Source organism: Vigna unguiculata, chromosome 8, assembly GCF_037176805.1.
Source record: "Vigna unguiculata cultivar grain cowpea cultivar isolate G323 ecotype 2 chromosome 8, ASM3717680v1, whole genome shotgun sequence".
In the NCBI taxonomy this organism is placed as follows: domain Eukaryota; kingdom Viridiplantae; phylum Streptophyta; class Magnoliopsida; order Fabales; family Fabaceae; genus Vigna; species Vigna unguiculata.
The window spans coordinates 9,945,334-9,965,838 of NC_140799.1; the positions used below are offsets into that span (position 1 = coordinate 9,945,334).

General features: G+C 30.9%; 1 protein-coding gene across 1 annotated transcript; it reads left to right on the forward strand.

Moving 5' to 3' along the window:
• Window positions 1–1,912: 1,912 nt before the first annotated feature.
• Window positions 1,913–9,437, forward strand: LOC114194063 (receptor-like serine/threonine-protein kinase ALE2). The gene is made up of 8 exons (XM_028084106.2): window positions 1,913–2,379; window positions 5,059–5,148; window positions 5,225–5,323; window positions 5,994–6,362; window positions 6,446–6,712; window positions 7,522–7,911; window positions 8,016–8,256; window positions 8,566–9,437. The coding sequence occupies exons 1-8, from the start codon at window positions 2,310–2,312 to the stop codon at window positions 9,224–9,226; spliced, it is 2,187 nt and encodes a 728-aa protein (XP_027939907.2). The 5' UTR covers window positions 1,913–2,309; the 3' UTR covers window positions 9,227–9,437.
• Window positions 9,438–20,505: the final 11,068 nt, after the last annotated feature.

The following is a 20,505-nucleotide window of genomic DNA, read 5'->3' on the forward strand; positions in this document are numbered from 1 at the left end:
CTATGAAAATAATGATTATCAAGCGAGTCTAGAACTTGACATGATAATCAATGTTATGAAAATTTTTATTATCAAGCGAGTTTGAGACTTGACATGATAATTAATGTTATGAAAATATTTTGAAAGATTTTAATTATCAAGCAAGTCTAAGACTCAACATGATAATTAATGAGAATTTTGAAATTTTAATTATCAAGCAAATTTGAGGTTTAAAAGGATAATTAATGTCATGCAATATATCTATAAAAAAAATAATTGATAATTTTTTTAAAATATTATATATCTCTTTTAGAAAAGAATATCACCAAACAAAAATAAAATTTTCTCAGTTAATGCGTAGACATATTTATTATTCAATAGCTATCTCAAAATTCTTTATTCCAATATTCATGTTTAGTGTGTATCTTGTGCGTTATTTTGAAACATCCAATACAAGCAACATATGATATTAGCCATTAAAATTAACACTCGCATTCCGATACAAATTAAGGAAGAAGTATAAAAGATTTTGATTAATAAATTAACGTACCAAAAAAAGCTTTCAAATGCAGAGATTTATATATACATATAAGGTTTATGTTTATTTGACACCTTTTATGCCAACAAAACATATGCAACTTGCATCTAATATTAATGGCAATAAAGCCCATCCCAAATCCTTATATTACACAACCAACCATTTCTTTTGACATAACAAACCCATATTATAAGAGACAATTTCATAAAAACAATGATAGTTAGAACATGCACATACAGTGCCATGACGAGTTCGAGCTTTAGTGTAAGAGAAGGAAAAGAGAGAAAAAAAACAATCAATATGTTCGGTGCTATGATCTCATAATAAATATCACAAGTAAATATAAAAGGAGGAAAAAAACCTAGATTATTTTCACACCTGTGTGATGATTTTTGCTTTTCAAAATCAAAACAATGTTTGCAAGTGTACTAATTTGAACCAAAAATTTTTAAATAAAGGACTAAATTGAAAACAACTATTATCATTGCCATGTGTGATGATTGTAAGCTGCCATGTGGCACGATGTAAACTGACACGTGAGAGTTTTTAAATTTTTTGAAAAAAAATTAAAAATTTTAAAATAAATTTTTTTTTAAATAAAAAAAAATAAAAATTTCACGGCTTGACACGTGTCCTGGACGGACACGGTGTTAACTCCAACCTAACGGAGAAGACCAAATTGAATTTTTTTAGTTAATTAGGATACTAAATTGAACAAACCAAAAGTATGAGAACCAAATTGAACTTAATCAAAATGTTGGAATACTAAATCACTAATTATACCTTTTAATAAAATATTTATATATTTTTTCAATCATTTTAAATAATAATAATAAATGCACACATATAAATTAATTATTTCATCTGTATCTTTATAAAACTTTATTTCTTTATGTATATTTTTTACCTGTCAAAATGAAATAAAATTTTTTAAATGTAAGGAGAGCGGAAATAGTTCTAATAGCAGAGAAAAAAAATAAACATTAAAATAAAAAACGAAAAAACAGAAAATTTACAAATCAATGAGAAATATTAAATGAAATTATTTTAGTTAGAAAAAAAAAACTTAAACAATTATTATAAAACTAATACAAAAGATGAAAGGATAAAGACAAGGGCTTTAAAGAGTAATTAATATTTTCTTCGAAAATAATATTAAAAAACTCTAAAATATGCCAAAACCAGGAAGAACAGCATATGGTTTCGTAATTGGGAGCATTTTGATTTGATTAATCAGATGAAAAAGATGCATTTGAGTTGAGAAAAAAGAGGCCCACCTTCTTCCATGATGCCGCGTCATATTGGATCACTTCTCTCTAGGGAATTGCGTCACCCTATGAAGAAAAGTACAACTGTTTCAAATAGGCCATGAAACGGCTTTCCATTTGTTGTTTATGGCTCCAACACTCACTCACAACACAACACAACACAAACTCGTGTTACTCCATCAACTCTCGTCAATTGCATAAACTCACTCATTCACTCACCATTTCAACAAAATTCTCTTCTCTTCTCTTCTCTTCCACCATTTTTCTTTCTCTCAAATTTCTCTCTCTACCTTTCTTCCTCAACAATCTTCTTCTTCTTCCTACATGCGGCGTGTTATCGGTGCTCTCATATTTTTGCTCGCATTCCTCAATCCACCGTCGTCTTCTACGTTCTTCTCTCTCCTCTAGGTTTTCCAATTCACATGCTGATGCTTCCTTCGACATCCTTACGCACTCCAATGCCGCTGCTGTGTACACTGTAACTGCTGGACGATAAAGACTTTCTGCGAGTTCAATTACTGACGATGATTTTGATGTCAACCTCCTCCGTGTTCATCCTTGCTCTCCTTCATGTGTTGATTCTCTCTTTCCAAGGTATCAATCACGATGATTTCTTCCTGTTGTTTACGCTGCTCACTGCTCAATTCGCATGCTGCTACTATTTTCCTCTCATGAATAGCGAGCAACGATTTCACGAGCTTTTGTCGTTTTCTGTCGCGTGAAATTTCTTGGAGAGGTTGGTTTTCAATTTTGCAGGGTCTTTGAATGGTTACACCAGGGAGAGTGTATAACAGTGGAAGGAAATCTATGAAGATTGAGGAATTAATTTGTTGAGGTTGAGCCGTAGCATGTCAAGCTAACATTTGCACATTAGCTGACATGTGACAGACAATGAAATTGGTGAATTGTAACAATAAGTTACCTAGTGTATTTTCGCTATAGGGTGATGGTCGTTGAATGGGTTGATGTTGACAGCACCTAATAAACTGTAGCAGAAAGTTATTAGTACTACTATTGATTAACTGGGGAGTTCATGTTTTGTTTAATAATTAGTTGGTTTCTTCAAACTTTTGGTCAATTTTTTTCTTCTTGATTATTCTGTCTTGAGCAGCTTTCTAGTGTTTACATGTAGTTCTTGTTAGACTGGATGTGCAGCTGTATAATTTAATTATTCGGTAGTTCTAGGTAATACTTGCTCCTCATATATGAAACCTAATTCTTTCATGAGGCTTTGCTGGGAATATTGAATGTTGCCTATGTTTGTAAATAGAGTAGTTTGGTCTGTGTGGGTTGGCTTACATGCGGACATCATTGAGTATTTTAATGTTATGACTGCATTCCACTACACTTCTATCTGATCCTACTGCTCATTTTCCATCTCTCATCATATTGGCTTCTTCTTCATCCACTAATCTGAGAATTTGTCAGAGTATTTCTAGCATGCTTCTCATAGACCAGACTAAAATGAAATCACTGTTTATGCCTACTCCTTGGATTCTATTTAGTTATATATTAAGTACCTGTTATGGGACCTGCATTGTTACATGGAATTGATTCTTGGGCAGTGCAAATCCTACAAGAGAATAAAACCGACGTAGTAGCCATGAGATGTTAAGTTGGAAGAGGGGACATGAGATAGGATTAAAGATGAATGCATTAGAGAGAATTTGGCCTATACATCTGTTGCTGAAAAAAGGTAGCATCTCAGCTTAGGTGGTTGGATCATTGGGTGCATGTGCATAACATAAGTAAAGCCTAGTTAGAAGAGTAGATTAGATGGAGAGTATCCCTAATTACCTATTGCTAGAGGTAGAAAAAGACCGAGAAAAATTATAGGTGAAACCATTAAGAAGAATTGCAAGGGCAATATTTTTTGTCAATAGGCAGCCATGATTCACAACGGAACATTATGGTTTGGTGAATGTAGCTGACTGTATCCAGTTGAAACCAGTTCGATGTTGCTGCATTAGATATTTAGAAAAATAAATTCATTTCCAAATTCAATGTTTTCATTTGCAACTCTGGCATTCTCTCTAGAGAAAATTGATCTGAATGTAATGTCATACATTCTGGGGCAGGGATTCCATTTGAATTCTAATTTGGTCTAAGACATATTGCGATGGTCTTTTGTGGTTTTTGTCTTAATGGGGCATGTGTTCACCTTGTATTATTTTTTCATTTAGGAATTTTAGGAGAAGACTTATACATGTGGGATCTGTTGTGTGCGTGTGCCTTGTAAGTCTGTGTTGATGTGTCAGAATCTGCTGTGCAGTTGAACAGACTTAGGACACATTGTATTTTGGCTCATTTTTCTTTGTCAACATACAATTTCCTCCTTCTCCGGTCATGTGCCTCTACCAACCTTTGTCAGTCAAAGAAGTATTAGTTGACAAATGCATTCGCTAACATCTGCCCTGTAGTGTTTTATGCAGACCAATGACTTAGCACTGGAAACTTGAAAATTTAAATGTGAATTAATGTAGGAAATCTATTGTTTTATATCTTTGTATTCAATAACACTAATCCTTTCGAATGTCGAGTCTATTATAAGTTAATCTTTTGACAATGGTTACATGATGTTTAAAATGCTTCATCTTTTGGAGTATTTAATGATGGAACTGTAATTCAGTGGCTGTTGAACAGAATATATTTTAAATTATTAGATTTGCCTATGAACAAACTTTCTCATTTTCTTCTTGTATTCTTATTTAAGTTTCTTAAAATTGGTTGTAATTATGTCTCATACTCTCATGTTTTATTCAATTTTCTTAGAGAAGGCCACCTTGATCTTCCAGTTATTTATCTAAATTCCTTTCATAGGTGTGTTTTGTGATCATTTACCATCTTGTTGGTTGTGTACCTGACAGTTGGAGATTTAATACTTGATTATATTTCCATTAATGCATTGAAAAGGAAATTAGAGGATATGCCATAATGTATAGGCTCTTGATCATGAAAAATACTAAATCCAGATTAAATTAAATAAGATGGTAGTATAAAATCCTTCCAATATTGGATAGATTTTTTTCTAAATGAATCCTATGCTACTTTTATATTCTTGAGCTCCAGTTCAAATCAAATGACTTTGGAATTCATGGAAAGGATTTTAAATGGAAACGAAAGTCTTTTGCCTACTAGGCAGAGGTGGCTACTTGAGAAGGAGTGTGACTAATTCATTTATTTTTAAATGATTTTAAGAGATTCCTTTTGACGTTCTCTGCAAATTTAACTATGCTGCTATCTATAGCACTGTGATAGGTTATTTTTTTGCAGTGAACTCGCTTTCTATGAATGTCCTATTTGCTTCATCTGAACAAGCTAAAACATTGTTACTTAAACCTTCTTGGCAATCTCTGTCTCAAGGTAAGCTGTCATATTTTTCAACAAGTCATTATACTTCATGTTTACTACGAGACTAAGAATTAGTTTTCTTATGTAGGTCCTATTGTGACTCCAAGACCAAAACTTCTTCATGATGACCATCATCACCACAGTGGTAAACCTTATCCTTTGGTTCCATCCCCTTATAAAGACCCAGGTATTTCCTGAATGTTATACACTCTTCTTCTGCTACTACTTTTACCAGGGTCAGAGGTTTCTAAAATCCCAATGGCTTTTCTGCTCATGCAATACTGTAATTATAGTCCTTTTTTTCTTTCATACAATTCTCTACGTCTATATTTTGTATTGTGTGTTGGTGAAGGGAATCAAAAATTGTTTCTTTTTATGTATGATACTGTCAAACATGGTAAGATAGTGTAAATAGGCATGATGTCAAAATTTGGATTATTTGGAAGAATCTTTCGGATCTAGTTTGTTTTTGATGCTTGAGTACTCTTTTGAAAATTAATACATTTACTATATTTGATGTTTTCTTCACTACGTAAGGGTAAAAGTGCAATGGGGTAAAAGAAAATTTTGGATTGTATTAGTTTCTCAATGTTATTTCAAGATGCCTTCAGGTTTCTCAGTCTTCTGTCTTAAGGTATGGTTGGCCTGAAAGGTTCAGTAAATATTTAATACACTGGAGTGGAACTGGATATTCTATAATGGAAAATTCGAAGTTTCAGTTGGCATGAATGACGAGTTGAACCCTTTTCTTAATAAATTGCACACAATTCTGTGAAACAGCATTCCCCACCTCTTTGTTATCTAACATGACTATACCATAAAGCCATACACTCACTATACAAAATTTTTTCTTGCAGCTTGTAGCCAAATCTGTACTGATCCACTCACTGCAACTCCTTTTGGTTCACCTTGTGGCTGTATATTTCCCATGAAAGTCAGACTAGTACTGGGTGTAGCTCCTCTGGTTGTTTTCCCAGTCATTGCTGAGTTAGAGATTGAAGTTGCATCTGGAACATTTTTGAAGCAGAGCCAAGTGAGGATAATAGGTGTCAGTGCCGACAATCAAAATCAGTGGAGAACCATTGTTGATATCGACTTGGTTCCACTTGGGGAAAAATTTGACAATACCACTGCATTTCTGTTGTATGAGAGGTTTTGGCACAAAAAAGTTCACCTAAATAGGAGCCGTTTTGGTGATTATGCAACATTGTACGTTGTTTATCCAGGTAGTAGTTTCATTTTTTCTAATGACATTTTACTTTATCATTATCATATGTTTCTGCATGAGACTAATGCGGTTGGTATCCAGGTATTCCATCACCACTGCCACCTGGATATCCAATTGGGAGTAGTCCCCAGCCCAGTGAAACCGTTGGTTTTCTCCCAATCACTGCTTCCGTCATGAGTGAGCATGAGAAATTGACTCTTAAAACCATACTCATTATTGCTCTATGTTCTGCTGTACCCTTTTTAGTTTTGGTTGGAGCATTTTTCATTTTGTTGAAATGGTGGAAAATTAGGAGCTCATCAAGTGCCATCGGCCCTTCACTCACGTCATATCTAAATAAGAGATCTGGTATAGCTTTTTACTTTACTGTGTATGTTAATATTTTCATAAAATAATTTTCAGATGCTTATATAGAATCGGAACAATTTGTTAGATTGGTGAGCAATTTATTGTAAATTATACTCAACTGAATTGATGCCTAAAATATCATTTGTTAGGTTGAGTACAATTCCATTTGCAACTTTATTTTATCAGTTCACTAAGTCTTGCTTACTAAGATTATTGTCATTTCTATTTCTTTGAAAAGAGTACTTGTAAAATATATTATTATTTTACACTAGCTTTTAAAGGTTTGCCTAGCTTATGAAGTGGTTAATTTTGTCTCACAATTAAATTAGATATTTGTGATTTACGTGAGGACCATTATATAATAATGGTAAAACAGATTCTTATCCCCATAAATATAACTAGTATTTCAAAAGGATATAGCACTTACTTTCCAAAGGTTAGTCGAGTAATCTTTCTTACTGGAAAAAAAAAAAAAAATCTTTGGAGGCAATCCTTTGGTGGTCCTCTGCTTGTCCCTCAAGGATTCTAGGCCTGTCATTGGTACTTTGACTCAAGTAACATATCCCTATATCATATTTTCTACTGAAAGGACGCCAGTATTTCTATTGGATCAATAAGTTAGTGAGATGCCCTTCACTTTTGGTGGCTATTGAATATACCGGCAATCAAATAGACTGGTGAAGTCAACATTTTTCATATTCAAGACAATGAAGTCCTCTTTATGTAGTCTTGGACTCTTGAGTCTTGATCATTTACTTCGTTATGTAAACTGTATCATAGTTGAAGTGATAAATGGATGGATTATGCAGGCTTGGAATCTATGTTGTCCGGCAGAATTATGAGCTCAAGATCTATGTCCCTTGTGTCCACTATTGCTGCTTCTATTCTCTCCATTAAAACATTTTCCTTTTCTGAGCTTGAGAAAGCAACAGATAAATTCAGTTCTCAGAGAGTATTAGGAGAAGGAGGATTTGGACGTGTTTATTCTGGGACATTGGATGATGGAAATGAAGTAGCGGTTAAGCTGCTAACAAGGGATGGTCAGAATAGAGACCGTGAATTTATTGCAGAAGTTGAGATGCTAAGCCGTTTGCATCATCGTAATCTTGTGAAACTCTTTGGTATATGCATAGAAGGGAGAAGGCGTTGCTTGGTTTATGAGCTTGTTTGCAATGGCAGTGTTGAGTCTCATTTGCATGGTAATTATTACTTATTTTCTTTAATTGTGAGGGGTGTGCCATTTGTTCAATTTATAATGCCTTTCTATATCAATCAAATTTAATTCTTGTTAATGATCCTGAAGGTGCTGACAAGAAAAACTGCCCTCTGGATTGGGAAGCACGGAAAAGAATTGCTATTGGATCTGCAAGAGGTTTGGCCTATCTACACGAGGATTCCAATCCTCGTGTAATTCACCGAGACTTTAAAGCTAGTAACGTATTGTTAGAAGATGACTTTACTCCTAAGATTTCTGATTTCGGATTAGCCAGAGAAGCAGGTGAAGGAAATAGACATATTTCTACAAGGGTCATGGGTACTTTTGGGTATGTTCTAAGACTTTGTCCGTGGGATTTGGATTTAGCATTGTTTTGAGTTCCACTTCACGGCTTGGGTTTGAAGCTGACTGCCATAGCATGCGGGGGTGGTCCTGTGTGTGTCTGGTACACTCGTGCTGCATGGTTTTCCATTTCTTTAATATTAGATAACATCATCATCAATCAACATCATAAAGTTATTCTCCATGAGAGTCTTATTCTTATATAATGTTCAACTGTGGATTGACGTTATATTTTTCATGCCATCGTAAATTCCTAGCCTTTAACTTGTGCAATTTCTACTATTCCATTTGGCAGGTATGTTGCCCCAGAATATGCAATGACAGGCCATTTACTAGTTAAAAGTGATGTTTATAGTTATGGTGTTGTGCTGCTTGAGCTTATAACAGGCAGAAAATCAGTGGACATGTCTCAACCTCAAGGAGAGGAGAATCTTGTAACGTGGGCTCGACCACTGTTGAGATGCAGGGAAGATCTAGAAAAGCTGGTGGATCCATTTTTGGCTGGAAAGTATGACTTGGATGAGATGGCAAAGGTGACTGCTATTGCTTCCATGTGCGTACACCCGGAGGTCACTCAAAGGCCTTTTATGGGTGAAGTTGTGCAGGCTCTTAAGTTGATCTACAACGACACCAATGAGAGTGAGAAGGAGTCTTTGTGGCATGAATCGGATTTTGGAGGTGACCTTGTGTTTTCTGATAGCAGTTGGTTGGATGGTGAAGGGGTAACCCCGACATTAACTTATGGACCAGAATCTTCCCTCGTCCCTATGGAGTACAGTTCTGGTCTGCTAGAAATGGAAAAGGGAACATCAAGCTTGAATGCAGATGAGACATCTTTGCCAATCAGGCACGGGAATAGATCAGGCCCCTTGAGAACAGCCCGGGGTAAGCCATCCTTTACTAAGCTTACTCGAAGTCGCAGTGATCATGTCGTATCCTTCCAACCGTGTTTGTAATGATGAATTGATGGTTACTGGGTTTAACTTTTCATAATATTTATCATTGGTTAATAGGTTAAGGTTTCACAATTCTTGCATTTTGAAATGTACAGTTTCAAACAACCGCCCAAAGGGGCTTATTTACATAGTTACCGACTTTTGTGGGTTAAGCCCTCAAATCCCTACATTTTAGAGTTAGACCAGGGAAGGACAAATTTTAGTTATAATTCCGAATTGATTTAACGCAAAATTAGCCTTCGTTCTATTTTTACTTTCAAAGTTTAAAAATAATGATATAACTTTTTTAACTCAACTATATTAAATTTTTTAAATGTGTCATATATTTTATTTTCATGCTGATATTTAAATTGTTGAGAATTGTTGAATTGTTTATGTTGTTTGACATCTTATTTCAATATCTAAAATAGTTATACTTTTTAAGTTTAGGGTGTATCAAAGTTTATGACAATTATGAATTTTAATTTTTAATAATCAAAATTCTAGATAAAAATGAATTTTAATTTTATGTCAAAATTTAAATACTGAAAATATATTTTATCCTTATTTAATTATAGTAGTTTTCAAGCAGGAGATATGTGTCCAGAAAACTTCAATTTCAAACTGTTAAACTTATTTCTTTGGAGAAAAAAGCAAAAGGGTTAAAATTATTTGATGTTAAACTTTATTTAAATGTTATTTCAGTTTCAATTTCAACTCATACAATAAGTATAGAATGTACACGGCATTCAACTCAACTATGATTGTTTTTACATGTACGTTTGTTTATATTTTCAAGTTACCCTACTTGTTACATTTTTCGTTTTTTAATCTCTCTTATTCTCACTTATTTTACATATTATTTTTCATTCTTCAGGATTCCTGAAGTAGTGTGAAAATAGTGTTATAGAAATCTATATCAACTACACAAGTGCTTTAAATAAAAAATAAAAAAACGCTGTGATATAATATTAGGAGGGTATCTAGTCTTTTTCAGGAAATAAAGCTTTTAGTGTTTTCTTTGGTTCCAAAATGGGCAGATCATTAACTCAAGTGGGACTTACATACATATTCATTCATTCCTTTGTCAGAATGTGCCAAATCAGGGAAGAACTAAATCTGGTGCTGTTTTTCCTTCACCCTCAATCTAAACCAATTTCCAGCTGTCTCCTCTTAGTAAACTCTCGTTAATAAAGGAAACTCTACGTTGGATTTTTGTTTGAGGAATCTGTTGCTGCGTTTGTAAAGTAAATTCCGATTAGAACCTGAAAGATCTATGGAGGAACGGGTTTGAGATTTGTGTACTGGGTATACTTTTTCTAATCATTTAAATATTCTTCTTATATTTTTTAAATCATTAAAAAAATCCATAATCAATACTTTAAAAAAATAATAATAATAAATTAAAATAAGAAATTTAATTTATCCCGAGACATAATTGATCTCAAAATGTAACTTTAACAACTTTTTTGGTCTAGTTAATAGACTTGATTTTTATTTTTTTTTAATTTGATGCTTTACCTTTCCGTATTTGTTTTGATTTTGTTTTGAGAAATCATTTAACTGTTTGGAGGTTGGTTATTATGTGCAAAATTTTGGTTTGATCTCATGGATATTGTATATATATTTTTTCCTGGTTTTATAAATTTTTCATGTAGTGACTTGTGATTAATGAAACTTTAAGATGTCAACCTAGTTGAAATGATAATTTTTCATAAGGTATCTTAATATTTCATAGTGATGTTTAATGTGATTAATAAAACGCTAAATTACTTTAAAGAATTTGATATCATAATTTTGTTCATTTCTTAAATTACTTTTCATTTTTCGAATAAAATTTCACCACAAATGATAAGAATTTTCATGTTTTAAATCAATTTTAAGATGTTTTCTAATTCAAGTAGTCATGGTAAAAGAATGATGATTAAATTCTTTCAATAGCAAACAAAGGTCTAAAAATATCTTGGTACATGTTACTTCTTTAGTTCATAAATAACTCTACTAATAGCTATATCAAAGAAAGTAAAGATCCAAAATGACTACCGTAGTATATCTATACCAAAATAAAATTGATATTTGTCAAAAGTACTTTTTGTTTTAATCTATTATTATGGAGTTAATAATTTATTTATTACAGAAAATAAATGTAATATATCATTTAATAGTATAAATTACTAAGTAAAACATTATATATTCCGATAAAACAAAACAAATAGTTATGAAAGTATAAAATACTTATACTGTTATCTAAAAAAAATAACTAAATATATAATATAAATAACTAAACCAAGAATAAAACAGGTTTTTCAAAGGAAACCAACTAAACATAACTTATGGAACCTAAACTACTCAACGGTCTCACCGCAATTACAAAGGAGTCTCCCCACCTATTACTTTCTCTGTTCACATCATTTGGTGATTATTGCAAAAGAAAAACAACAAATCTAAATAAAAAAAAAACACAAAAATAAGGTAAGCTAGTGTATCAAAAGCATATTCATATATAAATGTATAATCAAATCATGTCAAAAGAATACAATTACCAAACAAGTCATATCACTGTTACACTTACACAAGCAGTTGACACTAAACTCAATTATCCGGATACATGCCTTTGATATAGGGTACAAGAGAGGTATACACCTATGATGGTTCCTAAACTCTGCAGAGTCTAGCCTCAAGGTGTTATCACCCAACCACACACAAGATTAATCTTGTTCATGCCTAGGGCCCAATATGTTCCAAGACTAGGACATCATGCTACTCTCACCACATAACACATTCTACTATATTTAAGTGTGAATGATTATTAGAGCTTAGAATACCTCCTTCTAGTCATTCTCTCATATCAAGACATATACTAACAATATCATCATAAAGAATTTCCTTTGAAAATATTTAACCTCACAACTTCACATGCTCACGCATCATTACATACCAATTAACATTTGATATAATCACAACCACATTTTCACCTCAAATTATAATAAAGGAAGCCCTAAATATGCTTACTACCAATTACTGGTCATAAAAAAAGTAGTTAAACAGAAGATCAAACAAAAAATAGAGCATCTGACAGTCAACGCTAGTTGCCTCGTAAAAACGGACGGTCAACATTAGCATACAACGCTCAACGTCATTTGCCTCATAAAAATGAACGCTCAGCGCTAGCACACAATGCTCAACGTTAAGGAATTAAATTGCTCCCAGATCTGTAGAGGTCTTCAGCACTTAGCTTCACTTGGCCAATGCTCAACGTCTATCGACATGTAAAAGCTGACACTTGACATTACCATGTTAGGCTCAACATTGTATAAAAAATCCAAAATTTGCACAATGTTTTATGAAGAAATTTAACTTGTTTCATAGCTCAATTTGGTACTCGTCTCTTACTAGTTCAAAAACTTTTAACAACATTGAGGTGCATACCAAATTGGTCAATTGCTCATATTCTAATTTCTTCAATCATTACAAGATCAAACTAAACAAACACAATCATTATAACATGAAGTTTTCAACCAAATCATACATCACTTCAGCAATAAACATCATGTCATAATTCATCCAATTAGGCAATTTATCCCTCAAATTGACCTAACAACAAATTGTATTCATTAACTAGCAAAATATCACAAAATAAGTCATGACTAGCTTCCCTTACCTAGAGAAAAGCTCGATTGGCTCTAACAACATCAAAACCTCCCCCACGCCACATGATAACTCTATCAACACATAGAAATACCACAATGATTATTAGATCATATCCTCATGACCATTGATTAATAGAGAACCAAACAGAAGACTAAAGAAGAACATGCGACCTCAAAGAGAGACACATGCAAGGATTTTCAAAATTACAAAAAGGAAAAGCTGGAAAATCAACTTACTCAAATGGAGAAATTGATCGGATGCACTTGAAGATCTTGTCGTAAGGATCACACAGACGATCTTTGATCTCCAAATAAATGATCATTTGATCACATAACTTAGAAAGATGTTAGAGAGATGGGAAGAGCTCTAAGAAAGAGATTTCTAGAGAGATAAAATGTTTTTAAGTAACGAGATTTCTTTATGAAATTTCTATTTGTAGTTAAATGTTTTATTATTAAAATAATGGGATCTCATTATTTTAAAACACTATCACTCTAAAAATACTATTTTCTAAGTTCTCACAATAAAACTAATCAATTATTAAAGAAGTTAATTGATTATTTCTAGAAACTAATAACACATTATTATACTTTTTTGTTTTAATCTATAAATAAAATAAACAATAGATTATTCTTTCCGAAATATCTCAAAGAGTAATTTAAAAAATTATTTAAACCTTAATTGATTAATACAATTACAAAATATTTTTCACATTTTTAATCTTTCCAAACAATTTTTTGTTGGTTAATTTTTATAGTGGTTGTGTGCTGAACTAAAACTATATATTGTGAGTAATTTGTGTAAGACTTTCAAAAACATGCAATTAAAGTTATAACACTAGTACATGTTCAACGTTAAAATCAAACTTTATCATTAAAACAACTTCTCTCAAGACTTAACTTTACTCTTCAAGGCCAACAATATTCATTTTAATATACCACTACTAGACATTATTATATTACATGGGATTTTTCTTGCAAATTTATTAAAAAAATTGCAAAAAAAAAATACTTTTTTCTGTCATTTTTTCTAAGAATCTTAATTGGCAAGTAATTCCTACGTGTGTACTTATTTCCTACAAAATTATAAAATTTGTAAGTATTTCCTATAAAATTTGTTGCAAAAAGTGTTTTTTACAAAATATTTTGCAAAAATATTAGTAGCAATTTTTTTTACAATAAAATTTGTAAGTATTTTCTACGAAAAAAATTTCAAAACAAAATTGGCAAGAAATATGAGATTATATAGTAGTATACATTTCTTGTGTAAGTATTAAATTAAATTATACTTAGTGGATTTGCGTACGAACAAGCTTAAACACACAACACCGTGTGTAATTGTCTTATGAGACTCTTGCTCAATAGTCAATAAAGAGAATTACATGTGCAACATACCATGTCTCACATAATCTTATGTATAAAACTTGCTCCTTAGAGACGAATCATATTCATACTTTATAATTTATTATTTAATAGTATTTAATCAAAATAAATAGAGTCTACAGGATCTTGTTCTATCACTTTGAATTCTGTAAAGGTCTGCAAAGACGATAAAAATTAGATTATATGTATAATTTAATTATCTCTTCATCTTGTAAGAATCTAGAAGATGGTCTAAGAAGGATAGTAGTTTTGGAAGATGACGATAGAGTATTTTAAAAATAAAAAGTTTAAACTATAAGTTCTATAAATGAAAGTTTGTTATAAAATAAAGCTAATAAGAGAGGATGAGGAAAGGAAGAATAGAGAATAACAGAATAGGAAGCAAACTCATTACTGATAAGAAGAGTCTTATCTATAGATACAACATAATAATCCATAAAGGATACAAATTAAATAATTAATACAAATATTTACATAAAAAGTAATAATCATATGAGTATTAATCATATCAATCATATGAGTAACTGTATCAAATCAATGGACGACTATTAATTCATAACTGTATCAAATAATAATAACTATAGTTTTCGAAAGATGACATTAGAGTATTTTAAAAATAAAAAGTTGAAACTATAAATAGATTTTCTATAAATTAAAGTTTATTTTATAAAAGTCACCATCTCTTTAGACTTTATTTCTAGATTCTGTTGTACCTTCTCTTTATATTTCGAACCTCAATCTTCATTTTTTTGAAGATCAAAGATTGTAAGATTGTTCCTAGTAAAGATCCCTACACATCTACTTGATTAGATTGAAGAATAGAATAAGTTCACTTTTTACCCTTTTTGAGGTGATTTTGCTCTTTGAGTTTGCATGTGTGTTGTACTGCAATGCATGTGGCTCAAATGTGCTCAAAGTGAATCTCTGTTGCTATGTGATCAAGGTTATAAACCCACAACACTTATCAAAGGTTTTAAAACTTCTGTTAAATACAAAGGATAAGAAACCTCGGCTATTGATTGACGTTTCCTAGGGCTCATAAAAACCTCGACGAACACATTCCCCAAAGATGGTTTATCGAAGGAACAATGAGGGAACTTGAACAAAAATTTTAGGGGCCAAATTTTCTTTTTTATACCTAAATTATTTTTTCTTATTAAAAAAAGTTCTCATTTCTTGACATCATTTTTTCTATTCAAAGCAAGCACACATGATAATCTAATCCAGAATATATATATATATATATATATATATATATATATAGATATATATATATATATATATATATATCTATATATATATATATGTGTGTGTGTGTCTGTGTGTGTGTGTGTGCGTGCGCGCGTGCGTGCGTGCGTGCGTGCGTGTGTGCGTTGTAGGTATCACGAAGCGGAATGTTTAAGCGTTTGGACAAAAACCAAGAGGGGGGTGAATTGGTTTTAAGTAATAAAATTAATACTTTAAAATTTTTCCAAAATTTATCGATTAAATCAAATATTAATTTCTGTAAACACAATAACAAATGAAATAAAGAGATAGAGAAGAAGATTGAACACAAGTATTTATACTGGTTCGGATCAAAATACCTTACGTCTAGTTGTTAATCTCTCAAAAACGAGATTAACTAAATCACTAATAAATAACATATTACAATCAGATAGTAAAAGAGTAAGGAAAGAAAATACCTCTCTTGAACACACAAGAGATGAACACCTTTCTCTGAATCACACAGAGAACCTTGACCTTAGCTTTCCTAGCAACAACAACAACACTCAATCTCCTAGAACACCTCTCAGGAAAAGTTATCGCTCTACCAGCAACAACAACAACACTCAATCTCCTAGAACACCTCTCAGGAAAAGTTATCGCTCTACCCACACTAGGTTTTTCAAAGCTTCTTTTGAGAACACTCAGAGAACTCTCTTGCAGTCACAACACTAGCACTCTAGCTTCTCAAAAAGGTAAATGAGAAGTAACTCTGATGTTTCTTAAATAGGGGTTCCAGAAATTAGGTCAAAAAGCTGAACAGAAATTAGGTCAAAACTCATTACTAGTGATAATCGATTATTCCAGTGTATTTTATGAAAAACAAATTTTTGAACAGATAATCGATTATCCTAAGTGATAATCGATTATCACTTCGATTTTTCGAGAAATACTAGAATTTTCTTTGTGCAATACTGATTCTAACTATTCTAATTACACTTTACAAGATAGCTTTAAACATAACAACACATGTTCTTCATATTGACTTCCAGATGGCTTTCAAGCTTCTTTTATCATCATCAAAATCTTGCTTCAACATTTAGACTTGTATTGCTTTTGCCAACATGCGTGTGTATGTGTGTGTGTGTGTGCGCGTGCGTGCGTGTGTGCCTGTGTGTGTGTGTGTACGTGCGTGCGTGCATGCGTACGTGGGTGTGTGTGTGTGTGTGTGAAAGTTTAATATAAAGTTTATCATCAACAATAATATATTAAAAAAAGTAAAAGTTGTCTTTAGTCAGAGTGTTCCTCTACGCTCTTTCAATAACTTAAAATCTTCAATAATTTAATCAGAACTAAAGCTTGTTGCAATATCCCTTTCAATATAGATGATCATAGTGTTTGCTAAATGTTCAGCCTCTGTCTTATATAGTAAAAGATAAAATTATGAATACCCTAAATTAAATCTTAAAATCAAGATTCAATATTTTAAAAAAATTAACCACTTCTAAATGATTAACTTCCTTTACCTTAAAATATATTCTTAATATTGCTCTTCCATTACCCAACTTTAAAGCCTAAAATAGCTCTATTTACACAAAAATTTGATAAACAATTAGAGTATGATTTTATAATCTCTAACAAATGGAAATATGTCTAAAGTATAGAAAAGCCACATATAAGAGTAAAACATGTTGCTTCGAAAAAAAAGGGGTAAAAAATGAACTCACTTAAAAGAAAAAATTATTTAGTCCAAAATGTTTCTTAACTTCTCAATTTTATCGTGGTGCAATTTGCTTATGAAAATAATAAGATATTGATGATGAAAATTGAGATAGAAAGAAAAGTACAATAAGAGATGAAGCTACGAAAGAGAGATAAATCAAATAAAGAAGTAAAATTCATGGGTCATGTTTATTTATTTTATTTAATTTTAACTTTAGTTACACACCGGTCGTATTTATTTTATTTTATCTTTGTTATACATTAGTCCAACTTATTTATTCTTCTCGTCTCAAGTCATGCATTAGTCCTTTATATTAATTATATATATATATATATATATATATATATATATATATATATATTATTTGTTTATAATATTTTAATCCATATATAGTTATTTATTTAAAGTTCTTGCTTTGATTCTTATTTGCTTTTATTTTTTATTATTTTAAAACAACGTTATTTTATATTTTGAATATATATATATATATATATATATAAAGTAAAAGTAAATATTATTTTGTTTAGTGTACTTAGGTAAAAGAAAGTTATCTATATGTTTTATTGTTATCATATACACTTTGTGTTTGTTTGGAGGGTGTATATATTATTGGTCAAGAATGACATTTCTTGATAGTCATCACATTTTTGTGATCCTTAAAAATGTCCAAGAGTATGTTTATTCAAATCTTAGGTTTGGTTCTAATGAGTTGAGATCAAATCGATGTAAGAGTGTTTGTGTTTGGGAAGTCATAATTTGATACACTCTGAGATGAAAGGCAAAGACCATGGTGGAGTCTAGCAAGTATTGGATTGACGAAAATAATATGTCTTGAAAAGTCTCACATCGCCTAGTATAAATTAGGGAGCAGGTGTTGGTGACTATATAATGGATTATGAGTTCATGATGGTTGTTGTCCCAACAAAGACACTTTAAGCTTGTATTTGACTCTTCTTATTTCTTATACTCTTGTAATAGAATATTGTGAGGTTTGGGTTAAATTATTGCTTTGGAGAGTGTGAGTGTACTTGGGAGAGTGGTATATGTATTGTACAATTTTTCACATGGTGTTATTCTCTAGTTGTCATTAGACAATGGTTGTGGTTTTTCTCTGGTTTTGGGATTTCCACGTTATAGGGTGATTCTCAAGGGTTGTCCCAACACCAAGTAGGTGAATATTTGGATAGGTAAAAAATAGTGCCCTGAACTAGGATATTCACAGGCCGAACTTAGGACTATATGATACTTGCTCATCATCGCCAATGTTAGGTAGTGAGTATATATCTCTTGTAAGGATCGATAAGTGGTTGATATTTTCGAGAAAGAAATGATTATGGTTGTAAATGTTTTTATTAACTACCTAATCACTTTCCAAAGTAACTTTCGATGTTCATAATTGATCATCAAAAGTGAAATATGGACCCATGTGTTTGATAAACTAAGATTGAGTCTTGTTATCGTGGGTGCAATTCTAGGCTCCCAATGTCTGTATTGTTAGTTTAGTAGGCTTACAAAGACCTCACTGATTTCATATTTTTCATTTACATGTACCCATTGTACAAGTGGAAGAAGAACATGCTCAGTAAGAGCTATTTGGAAAATTGTTGGAAAATCTTCTAAAGATTGACTCGTGGATAATTTATGTTAATATCCTTAGGAGATATTATATATATAAAATCTTCTATTCTGATGTAGAACTCTTAATAGTGTACAAAATATATGTTTTAGTAATATTTTATGAACATTTATAAAGATGTAAAATATTGACATATATATGGACATGAAGTTATGTAATTATTAATGTTCTCTTCAGGAAAATCTTATTGTAAAAAAATTATCAAATAATAATTATTTAATATAATAGTTAGGGCATTACACTTATGAGACAGGGGTGGGAGATGACATGTGCAAGATGTCTATGCTACTCAATACACATGTCTTTCAGAAGTAGAGATAAATGTCAGCGTTGTATGAGCCATTTTAAGAATGCTTTGTGTGGACAATTCATTCAGGATTTATATGATATTGATGATTGATTTGAAGGAAAAGAATTTCAATATACCTTGTTTTAATTTCAATATTATAAATTGTTGTAATTACACTACCTTACCCTAATGTTTATTGTGTTGTAGTTTGTCTACCTGCAATGACCGTATAATATACGTGAACAAAGGATAATGCATATGAGAGGGTTGTAAAGCAATAGGCTTGTTGTTGGTTCTTAAGAAAGAATAGTGATGGCTTTAAGTATATAATTTTTGTATTGTATAGATCTCCTAATGAAGTGTTATTTTTCTTTCAAAAACTTTAAGTTTTATTTTATAAATACACTTTATATATTTATATGTTTATAATTGGTATCAACTATAAAATGTTTGAAATTAGTAGGGTGAATTCCTACTACACTAGAGAGTGTTACACATCTTCCTTAATATACATTATAACTAATAACTATTTTACATTACCACTAATAGTAAGACTGATCAAATGTTTCTAATATATTTTTCAATACTTTTAATTTTTGCGATTATGCTAAGTTAAAAATTAACTAATAATATTAATGAGTAAAAACATTATTATTTTTGGGTCAGTTATTCAGACTTAAATTAACAAATTAAATATTGTTAACTATTTTAAAAAAAAGGTTAAACTGTTCTTCACAAATGTTTTTTGATATATACTCGTGTAAACAAAGATATTGTCACATATGTGTGCTTACAATTTTTTGAATATTTAAATTGTATTATAACTTAATATATGTAAATTGATTAAATTAATATACAAGAGAAGAATAATAAAAGTAGAAAAAAGTACATGAACGTCAGAAATTACAAATATATGAATAAACAAAAAAGATAAAAAGAAATTATGACAATTTTATACAAAATAACGTTTATTTTTAAACAATTAACAATTACATTTTTTTTAAATATAAGTTAATAATTATATTTTAAAGGATAAAATTAAAAAAAATAATTTGTGTATACAGTAAATAAATTTTTAGAATCGAAACATTTTTTTTTATCTTAGTATAAATTATTTATGATTACAAATAATAGTTAGTATCACTAAGAACTTAAATAGATAAAAAAAAATGTTTAGACGTATTTACTTCATAATAAATTGTTACTATAATTATAATTTGTTATATAAATTGTGCATCTAAAAAATCTATTCAAACTATATAAATTATTTATGTCGGTATAATAATTATAATAATAACTTAGAATAAAATAATTTATTTTCAAAAGTTATCTACTTCCTATTTTATCTAAGTACACAACAATATTTACTATTATTAATGATCATGATTAATATGTGCTAACATAAAAATAGTA

Bases quoted from the DNA above. Each gene is read 5' to 3' on its own strand.
- LOC114194063 (XM_028084106.2), top strand. From the start codon at position 2,310: ATGATTTTGATGTCAACCTCCTCCGTGTTCATCCTTGCTCTCCTTCAT. The intron at 5,324-5,993 runs GTATTTCCTGAA...TTTTTCTTGCAG, and splicing joins ATCCCCTTATAAAGACCCAG to CTTGTAGCCAAATCTGTACT. The intron at 6,713-7,521 runs GTATAGCTTTTT...TGGATTATGCAG, and splicing joins ATATCTAAATAAGAGATCTG to GCTTGGAATCTATGTTGTCC.